This window comes from Hyperoodon ampullatus (assembly GCF_949752795.1).
Source record: "Hyperoodon ampullatus genome assembly, chromosome: 5".
Classification (NCBI taxonomy): domain Eukaryota; kingdom Metazoa; phylum Chordata; class Mammalia; order Artiodactyla; family Ziphiidae; genus Hyperoodon; species Hyperoodon ampullatus.
Genome location: NC_136918.1, coordinates 45,965,944 through 45,983,108, shown reverse-complemented (window position 1 = coordinate 45,983,108; position 17,165 = coordinate 45,965,944). Strand labels below are relative to the sequence as shown.

General features: G+C 51.9%; 1 protein-coding gene across 1 annotated transcript in view; it reads right to left on the bottom strand.

Moving 5' to 3' along the window:
• Window positions 1-392: 392 nt before the first annotated feature.
• The window catches only part of MAGEF1 (MAGE family member F1), a gene marked incomplete at both ends in the record, with an annotated part of 59,527 nt that continues 42,754 nt past the window's right edge, over window positions 393-17,165 (bottom strand). The window contains 3 exon segments of the mRNA XM_079705219.1: window positions 393-527; window positions 10,998-11,098; window positions 11,812-11,909. Coding sequence (XP_079561345.1) covers window positions 393-527; window positions 10,998-11,098; window positions 11,812-11,909 — 334 coding nt within the window.

The window sequence follows — 17,165 nt, the reverse complement described above, 5'->3', positions numbered from 1 at the left end:
TTCCGTTCCTTAGCCTGCGGAGCCTTTTCCCTCCTCTTCACCTTGGGCGAATTAGAACCCACCTCAGATGTCATCGTCTCTTGGGAAAACTTCTGCTTCCCCCCACCTACCATCCCGTGGCTAGCTTTCACCTTCTCTCTGCTCTCCGGCGCTTACACAAGCCTTAATCTTAATTCTAGCCCTTAAACCATCGGCCCTCAAGGTTGCGTCATCATTCCTCCCTCGCTCGAAGCCTTTGCCAGTTCAGGTCCTTTCCTCTGAATGTCCTCTCTTGCCCTCTCCATCTGTAGTCTCACCTCTCCCTTCCTTTGGGATTTTCCATTCTGTGGCTACACTGGGCCCCAGATTCTTCTGACCTGTGTCCACCCTGTTTCCCACGTGTGGGTGTGGGGTCACCCCTGCTGGCCTGTGAGCTCCTGAAGAGGGTGGGGTGGGGTTCCTGCCAGGGCCCCCTTCCTCCCCCGGAGATCCGAGTGGCGCTGGGCTCGCAGCCAGGGCTCAGGGACTTCAGGGGGGCAAGTCTGAGTCTGGGAGAGAAGGAGGGGAGTGGGGAAAGGGTCTCAGCAGTTGCTGGGAGAACACTGGCTGCAGCCCCCTGGGACTCTGGCTCAGGAGCAGGGCTGGGGACACGAGGCCTGCGCTCACCTGGCAGCTTTTGGCAAAGCCTCTCCCCAGCAGTGATGTCAGAGGCAGAGGCCACTGGGCAGCCTCTGGCTCTGACACCGGCCTGCTGAGTGTCCAGGATAGAGAGGCTCAGAGCAGGAGGGGCAGAGAGAGTGACAAGGAGAGAGCCAGAGACATTCACTGAGAGGCCCGGGCAGTGACAGAGATAGAGACACGGTGATAGAGAGAGGGACAGAATGAGAGGAGGAGTTAGAGACACAGACACCAAAGGAGAGACCGATTCAGAGACAGAGACAGACAGAGAGAGACTTAGAAACACAGAGACAAAAATGGAAATGGGGGTCAGAGAAAGAAAAAGTCAGAGAGAGACAAATAGAAAAGGAGACAAAAAGGAAGGGAGGCAGAGAGGACAGGAAGAGGTGGGGGAGGCAAATGTCAGGAGACAGACAGACAGACAGATCCATGGGTATGGGATGCCAGAGAGAAGGGCCACAAACACATGCACGCATATGCATGGAGGAAGCCAGGAAACCACCTAAAGAGACAGGCGAGGTGTCAAGGGAAGGAGAAGGCTCAGGCCTGAGGGGCCACGGCAGGCCTGCGACGCGGGCATTAGGAGGTCAGGGCCTGTCTGCTGGGCTCCTCTCCTTGGCTGTGAGCTGGGGGTGGAGGGCAGGCCTGAAAGTAGGCTGGGTGGAAGGGCTCTGCGGGATCAGGAAAGAGACTGGATCCAGCCTTGGTCGATTCAGGATCCAGGGGTGACCCCCAGGAGCCCCTGGAGAGGGGCCCCGAACAAGAGAACGACAGGTGGCGAGAGGCCCGCACAAAGCCTAGAAGGGTCCAGAGGAGCCTTCCTAAGCCTCTCAGCTCATCAGGGAGAGGACCTGCTAGGGAGCCACCAGGCTAAGTCCCTCGAAGCCCCTCACCCAGACACTGTCCTGCATCTGTGCCCAAGCCCCAGGTAGATTCCCCAGGGCCTTGGCAACCCATTCCATGGTTCCACAACCCAACAAAGAGAGCCCACTGGAAGTCCTCCCTGCTGTCTAATTCAGATACCTCCCATTACAAGTGCAGCCCACTCAACTCCTTAGGAGGTTAAAAAAAAAAAAAAAGCCTCCACCGAAATCTGAAACGCCACGGAGTGCTCAGACAAAGACCCCTTTCTGTACAGTTCCACCCGCTCCTGCACCTCTCCCCCTCCCCACCCCCTTCCTTACTTATTGCAGGCTGAATTGGCAGCGGAGAGGTTTTGAGTCAACAAATGCAGTGGGCTGGGGAAGGGAGCCCTGAAGGGGATTCCTGTCTGGGAGACATTTGCTGACAGCAGTTACTGTGACAACAAGGAAGGTCTGCCACAGACCCACAAGCCTGCCTGCCTCGGGCCTACTGCTGCCCCGCCCAATCCTCGCTTTCCTCACAGCCCCTGCCCCACTGCTTCACTTACTCAGTCCTTCATCCCAGCATTTACTCTACAATCCTTGGACACCAACCATGTGGCCAAGCCCTGCTTGGCATTTTTATATTTACTGTCTCATTCAGCCTTCTTCCATTGACCAAGTAGAAAGCCGAAACTCAGTACATGGAAGTGACTTGCCCAAGGTCATGCAGATGATAGAGCTGGATTGGAACCCAGGTCTGTCTGGCTTCCCAAATCAGGGTGTGGGCCTCCAGTCAGTGTCAGGAAACCAGGTGCCAGGTGGTGAGCTCTTTGAAGGCTGAGACTTCACTATCCTTAGCTCACATCCCTAGAACTGTGGCCAAAGCCAACACACAGTAAGTGCTTGGGAACTGCTTATGGCAAGGATGTTAGCTTATCGAGGGGAGGGCAGGAGTCAGAGAGGGTGGGAGCCCGCAGAAGAGAGGGCCTTCCTGCTTGGAAACAGCTGTGCCTGGATTCTGCCACCCAAGCATCCAAGGGCAGTTATTGAGGGTCTCCTGTGTGCCAGACACTGTGCAAGAACCTCTGAACACAAAGATTTAAAAATTGCATTTGTACTTTGCCCTACAGGAGGTCTTTGTTTAGCTGGGGAGACAGACACATAAACAGATGGGGTTAGCGGTACTATAGAAATCAGTCTTAAGTGCTGCGGGATTCCAGGTGGAGCGTGGACGTAACTGTGAAAAGCAAAACAATAAAGCTTTTGTAAGAAGGTAGAAAAATATCTCCATGATCTCAGGGTAGGGCAAGTTTTCTTAAACAATACACAAAAATAACAGCAACCATAAAGGAAAAGATTGATAAATTTGAGTACTTTAAAATCAAGAAATGCTCTCCTTCAAAAGACACCATTAAGAGAGTACAACCAACAAAGGCCTCATCTCCAGAATGTGTGAAGAAGTCCTACAAATGAGCGTGCAGGAGACTGACAACACAATGGAAGAACTGGACCAAAGAATTGAACACACAGAAATTCAAATGGCCAAATATATACAACAAGGTGCACGGCCTGATTAGTAATCAAGGAAATGCTAAGGAAACTCCCCATGAGATTCCACTACAGTACCCAGCAGATTAGCAACAATGTAAAAGTCTGATAAAAACAAGCGTTGGTAAAGACGTGGAACAGGAGTTCTCAGATAGGTCTTTGGAAGCAGCCCATCAGTACGTAAGTAGTCAAGTCACAGATAGGCACACCCCAAAGGTGGATTCATGGACAGGAATGTTCATGGAGCCATTGGTCACGCAGGCCCCAAATCAGAACCAACAGATAGTGTAGACTGGGCAAACTGAGTGCAGGGGAACAGAGCCAGAGCACAGTGAATTCTGCCTGAGGGGCTGGGGTACCTGGGAGGTGACCTCTGAATTAGCTCTTGGAGGCTGAAGTTTCCCTGTCAAGGAAAAGGGAGGGAGGGCATTCTAGAGGGAAGGATCAGCAAATGCACTGGCAGAGGGTATAAGTGGTTCCCAGGAGGTGGCTGGGTGGTGGGTATCAGGGAGAGAAGCAGGAAAGGAGAGCAGAGAGGGGCTGGGACTTGTAGAATGTGAAGGCCTTTGTGGGCCACTGTAGGAAGTTCGGCTTAAATACAAAAATGGGAGAGTCGGGAGCTGGGAGCAGTGAGAGGGAGGGAGACCAGTTAGAGGCGATTGCAGAAGATGGTAAGGACTGGAAAAAAAGAGCAGCCTTGTGCCGGAAGGGATAGGGTAGATTTGGGAACGGTCTCAGAGACAGAATAGACAGGCTGCGGTGCTCAGGGGTGGGGATGGGGTCGGGAGGGAGCTGAGGGGACTCCCAGGTCTCTAGCTTGGGTGGTTGGTGACGCTGTCACTGAACATCTAGAGACAGAGGGAGGAGGGTGGGAGAGGTTTGGGGAAGGAGTTAAGAGGCCCAGTTGGGGACCTGCTGCTTTGGTGTTTCCTACAGGATAGACAGACAACATCCAGGACACCAGGACAGGCTGGGACAGAGAGCCACAGATATCAGAATTATGAGAGCAAGAAGCCTTCGGTTAGATGAGAACATTTGGGGTGCAGGAGCAGGCCAAGACCAAAAGAAGTCATTGATGGAGCCCTGGAACCAAACACAGATGCATTAGGCCGAGGAGAGAGAAGCGAAAGAGACAGAGGGGACGATCAGAAAGTTAGAGGAGACCTGGGAGAGGGTGTCAGGACCACAGCGTCTGAGAGGAAGTTTCACAGGGACTGGGTGGTCTGCGGAGTGAAGACAGGGTATTGGAAATAGGCGGGGTTGGGTCTGTGATAAGCAGGGAGGCGGAGTAGAGGGAAGGCGGGGGAGTTCTGGTCTGAGGATCTCTATTTTCTCTGTCAATTATATGTGAGGGACGGGGCAGGCCAGAAGCCGAAAGGGTGGTAAAGGTTTAGAACAGGAGCTGACCACCAGGGGCCCAGTGGCCTGAGGGCCGGGCTGACGTCAGGGACCATCAATCTGGAGTGGCACCAGGCTGCACGGTTGGGTGATTTTCCTATGCCTTCTCGTAGCCTGGGATTCATGGTGGGGAAAGCAGACGACTGGAATCCTCCGAGGCTGGGAAAGGCAGTGCGAGGGGGTGTGGGAATCGAGGGTGCCAGAGAGAATGAGTGATGTGGCCAATCACAGGCAGGTCGATGGGGGAGGCAGTAGAGCCAGGAAGGAGCTGACAGCTGGCAGAGTGCCTTGGCCAAAGCCGGCACTCCAGCACCATAGTTGAATGAGCAAGACAGGATGGGAGAATTGGAGAAATCTCTGTGAAAAGAGACCAGGTTTTATGGGAGGAAAGGAAAGAAGCTGTGGCCTGAGAGGGGGAAACTGGAAGTTAAAATTTTATGGGAGATGTACCAGGTGGGTGGCTGAGGTGGGGAGAAGGTCGCTGGAGGTGGGGAAGCAGAGGAGTCAAGATGTGCGGGTGGGGGCTTCCCTGGTGGTGCAGTGGTTAAGAATCCGCCTGCCAATGCAGGGGACACAGGTTCGATCCCTGGTCCCGGAAGATCCCACATGCCACGGAGCAACTAAGCCCGTGAGCCACAACTACTGAGCCTGCGCTCTAGAGCCCACGAGCCACAACTACTGAGCTTGCATGCCACAACTACCGAAGCCCGTGCGCCTAGAGCCCGTGCTCCGCAACAAGAGAAGCCACCACAGTGAGAAGCCCGCGCACCGCAGTGAAGAGTAGCCCCCGCTCACTGCAACTAGAGAAAGCCTGCACACAGCAATGAAGACCCAATGCAGCCAAAAATAAATAAATAAAAAATAAATAAATTTTAAAAAAAGAAAAAGAAGTGAGGGTGTCGGGATGTTCATGTGGACATTCCAGTTGCCCAGGATGTTGGGATGCAGAGGAAGACCATTAACCAGCTGCCCAAGTCCTCAAAAGATGACTGGGGACCTCTGAGTGGATAGGTGATATCAGCCAGGTTGGGTAAGGGGTATCGTGGCTGGATGGTGGGAAGCTGGAGGTCTGATTTTGAGTGGGAGAGGAAGTGTAATGGACTGAGTTGGCAGAGGGAGACAGCAGAATGCTGACTTTCCAGCCTGGCCAGGCGCCACTTCCTGCAGGCTCACCCCATCACTTTCTTCTGGGCCTTTGTTGTCCTTTAAATATGAAAGACTCCACTTAACCCTTGAGTATGCACAACCCTGATACTTGCTTTTCTCCACCGCCCCCCTCCCCGAGATCATAGGGTAGGACTCTACCTCTTGTGGCCCCTATAATATATTGTGGACCCAGTATATCCTGAGAAATGGGCCGTGGGCACAGGACAGAGGCCTGGTCTGCAGCTTGGGATAGTGAAAGTGTCGGGCTGTTCTGGGCCAAGCTACTTCGTCTGCTGGCCTTCTGTGTCTCTCCTCCTTCTCCCTGGGACTCACAGAGCTTTTCTACCCTTCGACTCTCACATGGAAAATTAAGCCAATACGAAGAGACGCTATACATGAGCCAAGGCATAATGGCCTCCAGTATCATGGAGACTCACTTGCCTGAAATACCTCATCCCACCTGCTATCAAAATCCTTCAAGGCCAAGCCAAAGAGATGTCACTTCTTTTCTGATCTCCCCTTCTCAATATCAATTTTTTTTTTTTGCAGTACACAGGCCTCTCACTGTTGTGGTCTCTCCCATTGCGGAGCACAGGGTCCGGATGCGCAGGCTCAGCGGCCATGGCGCACGGGCCCAGCCGCTCTGCGGCATGTGGGATCTTCCGGGACCGGGGCACAAACCCGTGTCTCCTGCATCGGCAGGCGGACTTTTAACCACTGCGCCACCAGGGAAGCCCTCAATATCAATTATTGATATTTTGTTAACAAGATTCTTGGTCCCTCCATTTGGCATTTGTTTCCGCCAGTCTTAAAGTTGGTTGCTAAGGATCTATGTTTCCTACAAGACTTCATTCTTAAAGGTGAGATCTCTGAAGGGGCCATGGGGACAAATAAGTCACGGACCTTATGGGGAGGAGCTTGCATTCTGGTCATGCTGTCAATGAATTCCAAATGATTTCTACATCTGAAGGGCTAGGGCTTGCAAAATGAAGGCCAGTGGATGTGCAGGGAGAAGGGGTAGGAATTGCCCTGATACCACCTGGGGAACCTGGCAAGGTGTCAGAGGCCATGCCCTGGGATCCTGATGGAGCAGGTCAGGCGGGGAGGGGTTAGGACTCCTGGAGTTTTAGAAACCTCGGCTGGTTCTGAATATTTCTTCTAGTTGAGAACCACTAGTGGGGAAATAGAATTGAGCACACTGGGGACTAACAAAGTAAGAAAACAACTAAACTAAGACTCGCCACATGATGGTCATACAAGCAACGGTCATTTATGAGCCCTGCTTACAACCCAAACTCATCACTCTGAGGCACAATATCAAGTGGGCATGTCATCAAAAGGTGCTCTCATTTTTTTTCGGTAGGTGACATTAGATTATAACTCTAAACTTCTCAGGACTCACCAGGCTGCTGTTGTTCAAGGCACCAAGTGCTGATCACAGTATCTCTTTCACTGTCTTCCCACCCGCCCCCGGCCCCATCTTTGAATCTTTTGGCTTCCAAAGCTAGATACCCAGAAGGAAGAAAATTAACGCATATTGAGCACCGTCATATGCCAGGCACTTGAAGTATTTATCTCATTTAATCCCCCAAAACTTCCCTGTGTTGGAGAATAGTGTGAAGAAAAAATGGTTGAGAGCAGTAACCTCAGCTGACACAGGTTCAAGTCATGGTCCTGTAGCTCACTAGGACAAACTTGGGACAGTCTCAAGCTACACAGCCTCAGTGTCCTTATCTGTAAAATGGGGCTAAGATGATTTACCTTCTCAAGCACATGGTAAATGTTTTATACATTATAGCTGTTTATTGCCATCATCCTCATTTTATAGACCAACAAGCTAAAGCCCAGTTGTAAATAGTTGTAGGTATTTGTACTCAGATCTGCTGGATGGTCCAGTTTCTTTCCTCCACCACTCTACCTCCAGGCAGCCTGGCCTTGGCCAGGGGAGTGTGTGCCATGGGGGACCCCGGCAGAGGCTCTGGGTTTCCCTGGGGGCTGGGGGTGGGGAGGAGCACCTGTGGCCACATTAGGAATGGCTTTTATGAGCCTGTTCCACCAACTGGCTCCCTCCCCCAGGTCTGCAGCACATTGAAGCTCTTCCTGTTTGCTCCCAAGCAGATGGTGCTGGAATCTCTCTACACCAACTCCCATTCATAAATCACAGCCTGTCCCCTGGTGCTGGAGCAACCATTCTAATTAGAGTGGGGGAGGTGTGTGTGTGTGTGTGTGTGTGTGTGTGTGTGTGTGTGTGTGTGAAGAGACATAGAGATTCCTGGCCAGGAGATGCCACCTCTTCCCCCTGGGGCTAGAGCCTCTCCCCTCAGCAGCCCTCGCAACCCACCCTGCTTTACAGAGGGAAGGCTGAGGGAAGGCTGGGGGTCCCAGGCCTGAGGAGAGAGGCCCTGTGGGGTGTTTCCTGCTGCATGTGACACCCCCTCCCTCCCCCATCCACCCACCAGAAGAGACCTTGGGACCAGGCATCCATTCCTAACCCTACATTTTCTGCACCCAGGTTCTCTGCATGGTGGTAAGGGGAAGGGGGGTAGGGGATATTAACAGAGCCCCTAGTGTGTCCCTGGCACCCTAGTGAGTACCTGAGGGGCTGTAAGGGGAGGGGGCTTGGAGATAAGGATGGAGAGCCGGTCCTAGTGAGGGCAGCTCTGATCTGCCGGAGGTGAGAGCCGAGTGAGTGGAGGGGCGGGGAAGAGAACAACAAGATTGAGGGAAGCCGGGCTGGGGGAGCCTTGCGGGGCAACTCAGCTCAGACTCCAGAGCTCTTTGGGTCCCTTATCTCAGGCCCACTGGGCTGTGTGTGTGAACATTTTTTCCATTTGTTTTCATGTATCTGAGTGTATGAGAGGCTTTGGATTCAGCGGTGGACCTGGGGGTGTCGTGCTTGTGCGTATAAGCCGTTTGCATGCCTAAATCGTTGCACGCCTTGTTCATACTTGTGTGTGAGTATGAGTGGGCTCGTGTGGGTGGGGGGAGTGATTGACTGTGGGTTTGGGTGTATGTGAGAGGGTCTTGGGGCGTTTAAGGTGGAGTGCGTGGGCTGTGTGTGTGTTGGAGTCTGGGTGAGCAGGTACGGGGCTGGCTGTTGCTTGTCTGCGACCGCCTGCCTGTGTTTGGGACACGTGATGCTGCACACCTGAGTGTACCTTCTCCCCCGCACCCCCCCCACCCCCAGTTCCCGGTGAGGGGAGATGGGGAGGGGACAAGAGCACCTCCCCCCAGGGGCAAGGCAGAAGGGGTCACTCAGCCCTGGGGACAGTGGCTGCTCTGGGGGTCATAGCTGACCCTCCATCTCCTTCCTCCCCAAATCCCTCTCTCTGTCAAGAGAGCCCTGTAAATGGGCTTCTGCCTGGGACCCTTCGTCTCCAGGTGGGTCTACCTTGCAGGGGGTCCTCCTTTTCCTTCCCCTGCTCCCAGAGAAGTCTGAGGCTTTACCTATCTATGTCCCCTCAAGTGCCTGTAGCTCTTACCCAGGTATTAGGTGGCAGCCCAGGGGGCATGGGGTGCTGCTACTTATTGCCCCTGCCCCTCCCTCCCCACTGCTCACCTTCGTCCTTCAGCTCTTCCCCAAGCAGCTCCCAGCTGTCCCGGGGAAAGAGCCCTGGCTTATTTTTTTTTTTTTTTTTTTTTAATTTTTTGGTCTCCATTGGGTCTTCGTTGCTGCGCACGGGCTTCCTCTAGTTAACGGTGAGCGGGGGCTACTCTTCGTTGTGCTGTGCAGGCTTCTCACTGCGGTGGCTTCTCCTGTTGCGGAGCATGGGCTCTAGGCGCACGGGCTTCAGTAGCTGTGGCTCACGGGCTCTAGAGCGCAGGCTCAGTAGTTGTGGTGCGCGGGCTTAGTTGCTCTGCGGCATGTGGGATCTTCCTGGACCAGTGCTTGAACCCATGTCCCCTGCATTGGCAGGCGGATTCTTAACCACTGCGCCACCAGAGAAGTTCCAGCCCTGGCTTTCAATACAAGCTCCACATATGCCACTTGCTAGCTGTGTCCCCAGCCAAGAGTCATTGGACTTCTCTAAGTCTCAGTTTCTTCATCTGCAAAATGGATATTAAAGTACCTGCCCTGCCTACCTCTAAGGGTTATGAGGATCATGGGAGGTAATGTATGTGAAAGTAGCAAGAAATGATGAAAGACTGTACATGTGGCAGCAATCATTACTTCTGGGTTGTCTTTTAACTAACCAAGGCTAAATTCATTTCACAGATAGAGAGACTGAGCCCTGGAGAGACTTGACTCTGTGTTGCACCTGTGGCTTTTTGCTAGGATCCTGGCCCCTGGTATCCACCCCTCACTCCTGGTCCATTAGCAAAGGAGATCCCAGAATTTTGCTATCCCTTCCTCCACCTGCCCACCTTGCCTGCTTTGAAAACTCTTAAGCATCCTTCAGGCAACAGCACAGAGGGCACCTCCCCTGGGAAGACTTCCCTGATCCTGAGCAGAGCCGGAGTCCTTCTTCCCGGGTCTCTGAGCACACCTCCTGGCAGCTCTTATCAGGCTGCTCTGTAACTGTTTGTTTTTCCAACACTGTTTCACAATTACCGTGCAGTTTACAAACACTGAGAGTGCAGTGTGATGCAGCTACTGCAGCTACTGTGGTGGTGCCGCCCAGGTGCTAGTTCCTGCAGGGCCGACCCTTCTGAGGTAGAAGCACCCCCACCCCAGGGCCCAACCCAGAACCTGGCTCCAGGAGGTGCTTGGTGAATGGTGACTGACTGAAAACAAAACACATGAATGAGGCAAGGAGTAGAGTTTCTGGGAACAAGACAGAAGGGAAGAGATGCTTCTCGTTAACATCTCTTCATAAAAGCCAGCAAGTTCCTACATCCAGCTGGTGTCTGAATTGGGGCCAATCATAAAACAGGGAGGCCTCTGAGCCTGAGGGCAGCTGGCTGGCCGGTGGGCTTTATAGGGCGGTTTTATGGACTCAGCTGAGATGTGGTGATGAGAAGCCAAACTTTAAACATCCTCTTAAAGTTTGCTTTCACTCCCTCAGGCCTCTGAGCTGAACAGAATTGAGGAGAAGGCTGATTGAGGACGTGCCAGTTGGAGGGATGATGAGGGTAGCATCATCCACGTGGACCAAAAGGAAGTAGGCAGGAATCACAGCAGGAAGGGTATAAGTTAGATTTAAGGAAGGACTTCCTTCTGGTGCTGGGATGTGGCAGGGAGTGACAGGGAGGGGAGCAGATGGACTGACTTGCTCCCCATTGCGCTGTGACGTAAGGGGGTCGTGTCATGTTTATTTCCTGTAGCCTCTGCTGTCTTGTTTGCAGAGTGGGGGAGGGACTGCCACCTCTGCTCCCCATCTCACCCTGCTCTCTCCTGTCTCTCCTGTTATTGGCCAGGCAGAAACCTCCAGCGGGGAAAGAGAAAGGAGCCGAGGTCAGTACCAGGATCTGCTCAGGAGCTGGGAGCCCGGCTGAGCCCGGCATCCCCAGGCCTGTGAGCACAGGGTCCTCGTGGTCTGAGTGGCGAAGCTTTCCCTCCGAGCCTATGTGGTTTGATGTGTGGAAAGGAGAAAAGCAAGCCACCTGAGGAACTGAGAAAAGTGCTGAGGAGAGATTTAGAGGTGAAGAAAAGTCAAAGAGATAAGGAAAGAGAAAAATCAGAGAGGAAAAAGCAGAAAAGAAATGCACGGGGCCCACGCTGCCGGCTTGGGAGGTTGATCTCGGCAGACTTCACAAGCCTTCAAGGGGGCGTTAGCATCTTACAGATGGGGAGCCCCTGCTCAGAGGGGACCATGGCTCGCCTGGGGTTCCCCAGTCGACGAAGTTTTTGAATCCAGGACTGTCTGACTCCAGCCCACGCAGGGCTTTCACATGCTGGCCGGGCAGCACATCCTGGCTTGGTCTGTGTGAGCATGAGTCACCCAGGATGCTCTGAGGCCAGGTGTCCTCAGCCCTGGGCAGCAGATCCCCCTGGGGCCCCTGGGCCCCTGGGCCCGGACCAGCCTGGGCCTGCTGTCTGAAACTCGGCTTGTGGCCGTCCTGTCTGCGGGGAGGATTGACAACTATGCTCTCGGGGGAATGAAGAAGTCGGAACCCAATTAAAGGCCAGAGTCCTCAGCCACGGAGAGGGTGCCCTTTGCCTTGGGGGCTGCAGCTCATGCCCTAGAAGCCTCTAGTCCAAGCAGGATTCTCAGCTCCTGTAGGGGCTGGAGGGATGAGGGAAGTGGGAACGGTGTTCAGCAGGAGCCCACCCTACCCGCGCCTGGCTGCGAGTGCCCCGGGGAGGGGGCGTGGGGCTGGCGGGTGAAGAGGGCAGTCGGCTCCTGCTGCACTGGCCTGGCCCCTTCTGATCCCCTAGGGCAAAGGATGCGGAAAAGAGGGAAAGGGAAAGAACACTGAGCACCTATCACGTGCCAGGAGCTTTACATACATTAGCAATTTAATCCTCCCAGCAACCCCAAAGGGAGGATTGTTATCCTCATTTTACAGGTGACAGAAACGAAGTTCAGAGAGGTTAAATATCTCAGTCAGGCCCACACAGCCCCCAAACTGTGGAGGTGGGATTCAAACTCAGGGCTGCCTAACTCCCAGCAATGCTTGTGTGCTCTGGGAGATGGTGACTTGCCCATTCCTTCGAAACTTCCAGGACTGGGGCGTTCCCAGGCACACTCCATGTGTGCCTCTGGCCTCTGGGGGCCCAGGCCTCACAACTCTAACAAACACCCTTCAGACGTTTCTGGACACTTCCCACCCCTGCTCTGGGGTCCTTGGGAAAAGCGGGTTGCCTTTGAAGGGGCCCCCCAGGCCCATCAGCATCTCTACTATTTCACACTTTCCCTTCAGGATCATCAGATGAGGAACAGCTGGGCCTGCAGATTTACTAGGGTTTTGCAAGTGATTCCATCCGCTCTTCCAGCTAAGCTCCACTGCTGCTCCCATTAGTAGCCTCTGGAAAGCAAAGGGAATTCGTTTGTCAGTTCCCCAAACCCACTTAGCTGGTGTAATTTTTGCCTCTCCCACTCCTCACAGCAATTGGGATCCGGCCATACACCTTCCCAGAAACACCAGAGACAAAGAGGGAGAAAAAGAGAGAAAGAAAAGAGAGAGAGAGAGAGAGAGAATGCATTTTACGGTTCTGTTCAAGAAAACAAAACACAGGAAACCTCTGGCAGGAGGGAGAGAAGACCCAGATTTCCCTCCTGGTTCCATCAGCTAGTGTGGCTGAAGGCAAGTCAAGTAATCTCGGTAGGCCTCAGTTTCTACTCCTGTGAAATGGGCTGAGTATCTAGCCTGAGAACCTCTCAGAGGGGATGTGAGGATCAGAGCCAGAGCCCTGCGCCCAGAAACATTTGGTAGGTATGCTGAAGTGGGAGCCCACCTAGATGGCCCATCCTCAGACCCACTGACAAGCCTTCAGACATGTTCAGCATTTCCCACTTTTCCCCCTTTGTTTTTCAGGGGTCACTCATCGACCTACATACACTGTGTGACATGCACATGTAGAAGCTTGTGACGGGATGTGACATTAGGAGAGCCAAGGGGAGGAGGCACAGGAAGAAGTGGGCACTGGGGCACGATATGAACATTCAGTGCCAAACAAGAAACACAAGGCCCCAGCCACCCCAGGAGTCAGAGTTTCACATGTGACCAGTTGTCACAGGTGCCACTTGTAAGAGCTGGGCAAAGCCCTCAGGGAGTTGAGCGGAGGCCTCAGACTGATGATGCTATTTTAGTAATGAATCATTATTAATCATTTTAATTATCAAACAAAATGTATTAATATTTGGTTAACTGTTAAAGTACTAATGATGGTACTTACAAATTAATGGCTCAGAATGATTATGATGGTCATTGTAATAATGCTATGCTGAAGGAATTTTTTTGCCAATAGATAAATCAGAAAGCAATTGAGGTATATAACAGTGATTGTAGGACCGATGTGTAATGACAACAAAAAATAAGTCTGCATGGGTCCAAAAAAGTATGTAGGTATCAAAAATGCCAATGGTCAGCCTTGACCACCAAGCTTGGCCAAAGGGCTCTGTCACAATGAGGCGTCGGGCAGCAACAGCCCAGCTGCCAGAGCCCACACAGGCGAGGGTAGTAAGGCAGCCTGGGCCTGAAGGGGGCTGAGTCTGACCGAAGGACACTGGGAGACTCAGACTGCAGGAGCTTGGGGGAGTGAAGCCAGCATAGTGACCAGAGGGAGCAGAAGTACAAGCCAGCAAAGGGTGATATGATGAGAGATGGGGGGCGGGGGGTGGTGAGAAGCATGCTGAGAACCGGCAGCAAAAAATCTCTCATGAGCGTTGTGCCAGCCCTGCAGCCAAGCATTGCAATATAATCACCAGGTATTAAAAAAAATAGAAATGATGGGAATTCCCTGGCAGTCTAGTGGTTAGGACTCAGCTCTATCACTGCCGTGGGCCCGGGTTCGATCCCTGGTCGGGAATGAAAAAAGAAAAAGAAAAGAGAAATGCGGTCTCCAGGCACCTGGCAACACGGGCAGATGAAGAAGACAGAAACTGACAACACAGAGAGATGATTAAAGTCCAGGGGCAACTATCTCTTCCTGAAGGAGCGGGGATGGGCCACTAGAACCAGAAAGACAACCATGCCTTACACTCGTAATTAGGCAAAATGCTTACTTTAGTTGTAAGCATAAAGTTGTAGTCAACTCTTTCTGTGATTTGGCTATTTACCGGGAATTCAGTCATTTCTTTGTTTTAAAGTCCCCACTTAAGAACTTCAATGGGATGGACCTGCCTAAACTCCCAGTGTTCAGGCAGAGCCACTCACATTGTAGAGTCCAGAAAGGGACATCCTGACTGACTGATCCTGCCCAGGGACCTTGCTGCGTTTAGCATTCCCCCACAGGGTTGAGCAGCCCAATTTATAAAGACATGGGATAAGCCTTGCTGTCTCCCGGACTGGGCAGAGAAGCAGGGTCACCTCACAGAATTGGCTAGTTGCCCAGCCAAGAAAGAACTCACCATGTCTGTTGATGGGCTAGGAGATAATCATGGGAGAGGAAGGTTTGGGGCAGTGGCCTCCAATTCCCCGCTGGAGGAGGCCTTCAGGAGTTGTTGAATCTGTTTTTAATTCTTCCAAGATCCAGTTTGTCTGGGCCCTTAATCAACTAGAAATGGTAGTCATCTTGGATGCAAGCAATGGAAGCTGCAGCTAGCCTGGACTAGAAATAGAAGTGCATTTTCAAATACTCAGACATTTCCTTTTGGGGGAGGGGTCTAGGGTTGGGGCTTATACTCTTCTTGGCTTGAATCCCCAGAAACCTAACGGAAGGCCTCACACTGTCTTTTTGTAATCATGCTCACCACGTGGTGTTAGAAGGAAGTTGAATGCATTAAAGAGTCAGCCATTCTGTGCTATAAGATAGGAAAATTCCAGCAACCTAAAAATCTCACAATGCCCTGAGTCTTTCAGCGAATTCTAGTGTCACCATCCACTGATGGCCAGCTTGCCATGGGGCTGTGCACACCGTAGGTTCTCATGAGCACTCGTGCCGTCCCCTCCCCTCCTGGGGTAGGCCCCAAGCACTTAAGGTTATTATAACAGGTTAAGTCTCACTCGCCAATTTGTTTAACCTCACACCACGTTGGATATAAAGTCCTTAATCTAAATAACGGTCGCTCATTTTCCCCCTGCCTTGAAACAACAGGCATTTCATTCACCCCAGCTGGCAGCGCCTGGCAGACTGGCTAACAGGCTCTTATGGGCTGAAACGTGCTGCGGCTTGTTCCTGCTCCATCTCTCCTCCTTCTCAGCTTTTCTACAAGCCACATGCAAAAATCTACCCCATTACTCGATTATCACATTTCATATGAAATTAGGTATTGCAGGTCTCATGTTATTCAATTAGCTTGGCTCAGGCTGAGGGCATGACTCAGAGGCACTCCCAGTTTCACCGCCTTCCAGTCATGGCTCCTCCTTTATCCTGACCCCTGGGAGACCCTGTCTTGATAGGATACCCTTCTTTCTGCTGAGGCTTTGGTTAAACCACACTCTCAGGCCCCTTAGCAGGACAAAGCTTTTCCCACCAGCTTCAGTTCCACCCTCTTGAACCCTGACTTGCCCGTGTCTCCTAGAAGTACCCAGATGAATGACCTCCACTTGCCTCCCTGATGGTGTGGCCCGCAGCCCTGCGGACAAGCCCTGTGCTTACTCTGGTCCTGGCGGCTTTTTCATTCTTCTCCCTGTCACTAGACTAATGGTTTCTCTAAAAAGCTTCAGCCCTCCAGGCTTTAGTGTCAGCAGCTCTGGGTGGCCCAGCATACACTTCCTCCAGGTACACGTGAGCGTGCTAAAAATCCTGGTCCCACCCACACATCTTGGCCTGGTAACTTCCCCCTGTTCCACTTTGCAGCCTTCATATCCTCAACTCCCTCGTTTACATTTCATCAGAGTCAGCCTCAGACTCTCTGCAATCCCTCCATCAATCCGCAGTGATGTTTTTGGCTATACCCCCTGCCCCTGGAAATGACTTCCCACCACTCCAGAGGCAGACACACGTGGACCTCCTTTTCTTCCTGGCACACTTTCCCTTCTGTGCCCAACTGTCTCCAGAGGTGTCAGGAAATGCATTTGGGTTTTATTTGCTCTTTCAGCGGTTGTCTGAGTACCTACTATGCATAAGACCAGATTCTTTACCTTCAGTATTTATAACCTAGAAGGAGAGTTGAGAAAAAAAATACAACTGGTAATTACAAGAGAGAAAGTGCCTCTTATGAGACAGGTAGAGGAAGACAGGACACTGGTGAGGCTTAATCTGCATATTCACTCTGGGAATTCTGGGTTATCAAGTCTGAATGACAAGGACCCCATGGAAACAGTGAAAAGGACTTTTGGGTCTGATGATCAGGTCTCAGGAGACTCAGTGAAGACTCTTAAAGACAAGATAAAGAATGAAGCAGGGATTTCCCTGGTGGCGCAGTGGTTAAGAATCCACCTGCCAATGCAGGGGACATGGGTTTGAACCCTGGTCCTGGAAGATCCCACATGCCATGGAGCAACTAAGCCCATGTGCCACAACTACTGAAGCCCGCGCGCCTAGAGCCTGTGCTCCACAACAGGAGAAGCCACCGCACCACAATGAAGAGTAGCCCCTGCTCGCCGCCACTAGAGAAAGCCTGCGTGCAGCAACGATGACCCAAAGCAACCAAAAATAAATAAAATTGATTCTTTTAAAAAAAAAGAATGAAGCAGCTGTGGTTCTGCCCTGTGAACCCAAAAGTCACCTTTAGCTAGAAGAGAGTAAAGGACTGTTGAAAGATCCAGGTTCACTTCTCTAACAATGAGCTGAATCAGCTTCCTAAGAAAGGCTTCCCCTAATTTGGGGGTTCCCTTTGGCAATAAACCCTCTTAATTGCTCTAAAATTCGTATGACTGTTTGAAGCAAAATTATAACATTTTCTTGTGGGTTTTATAATATATGTAGATGAAATACATATGATAACTGTAGCATAAAGAATGGGGGTAGGAAGTAATGAACCTCTGTGGTTGTGAGGTTTCTACATTTTACTTGAAATAGTAACTCTAAGTGGATTGTGAAAAGTTAAGGATGTATGTTGTAATCCCTGGGGCAGTCATTAA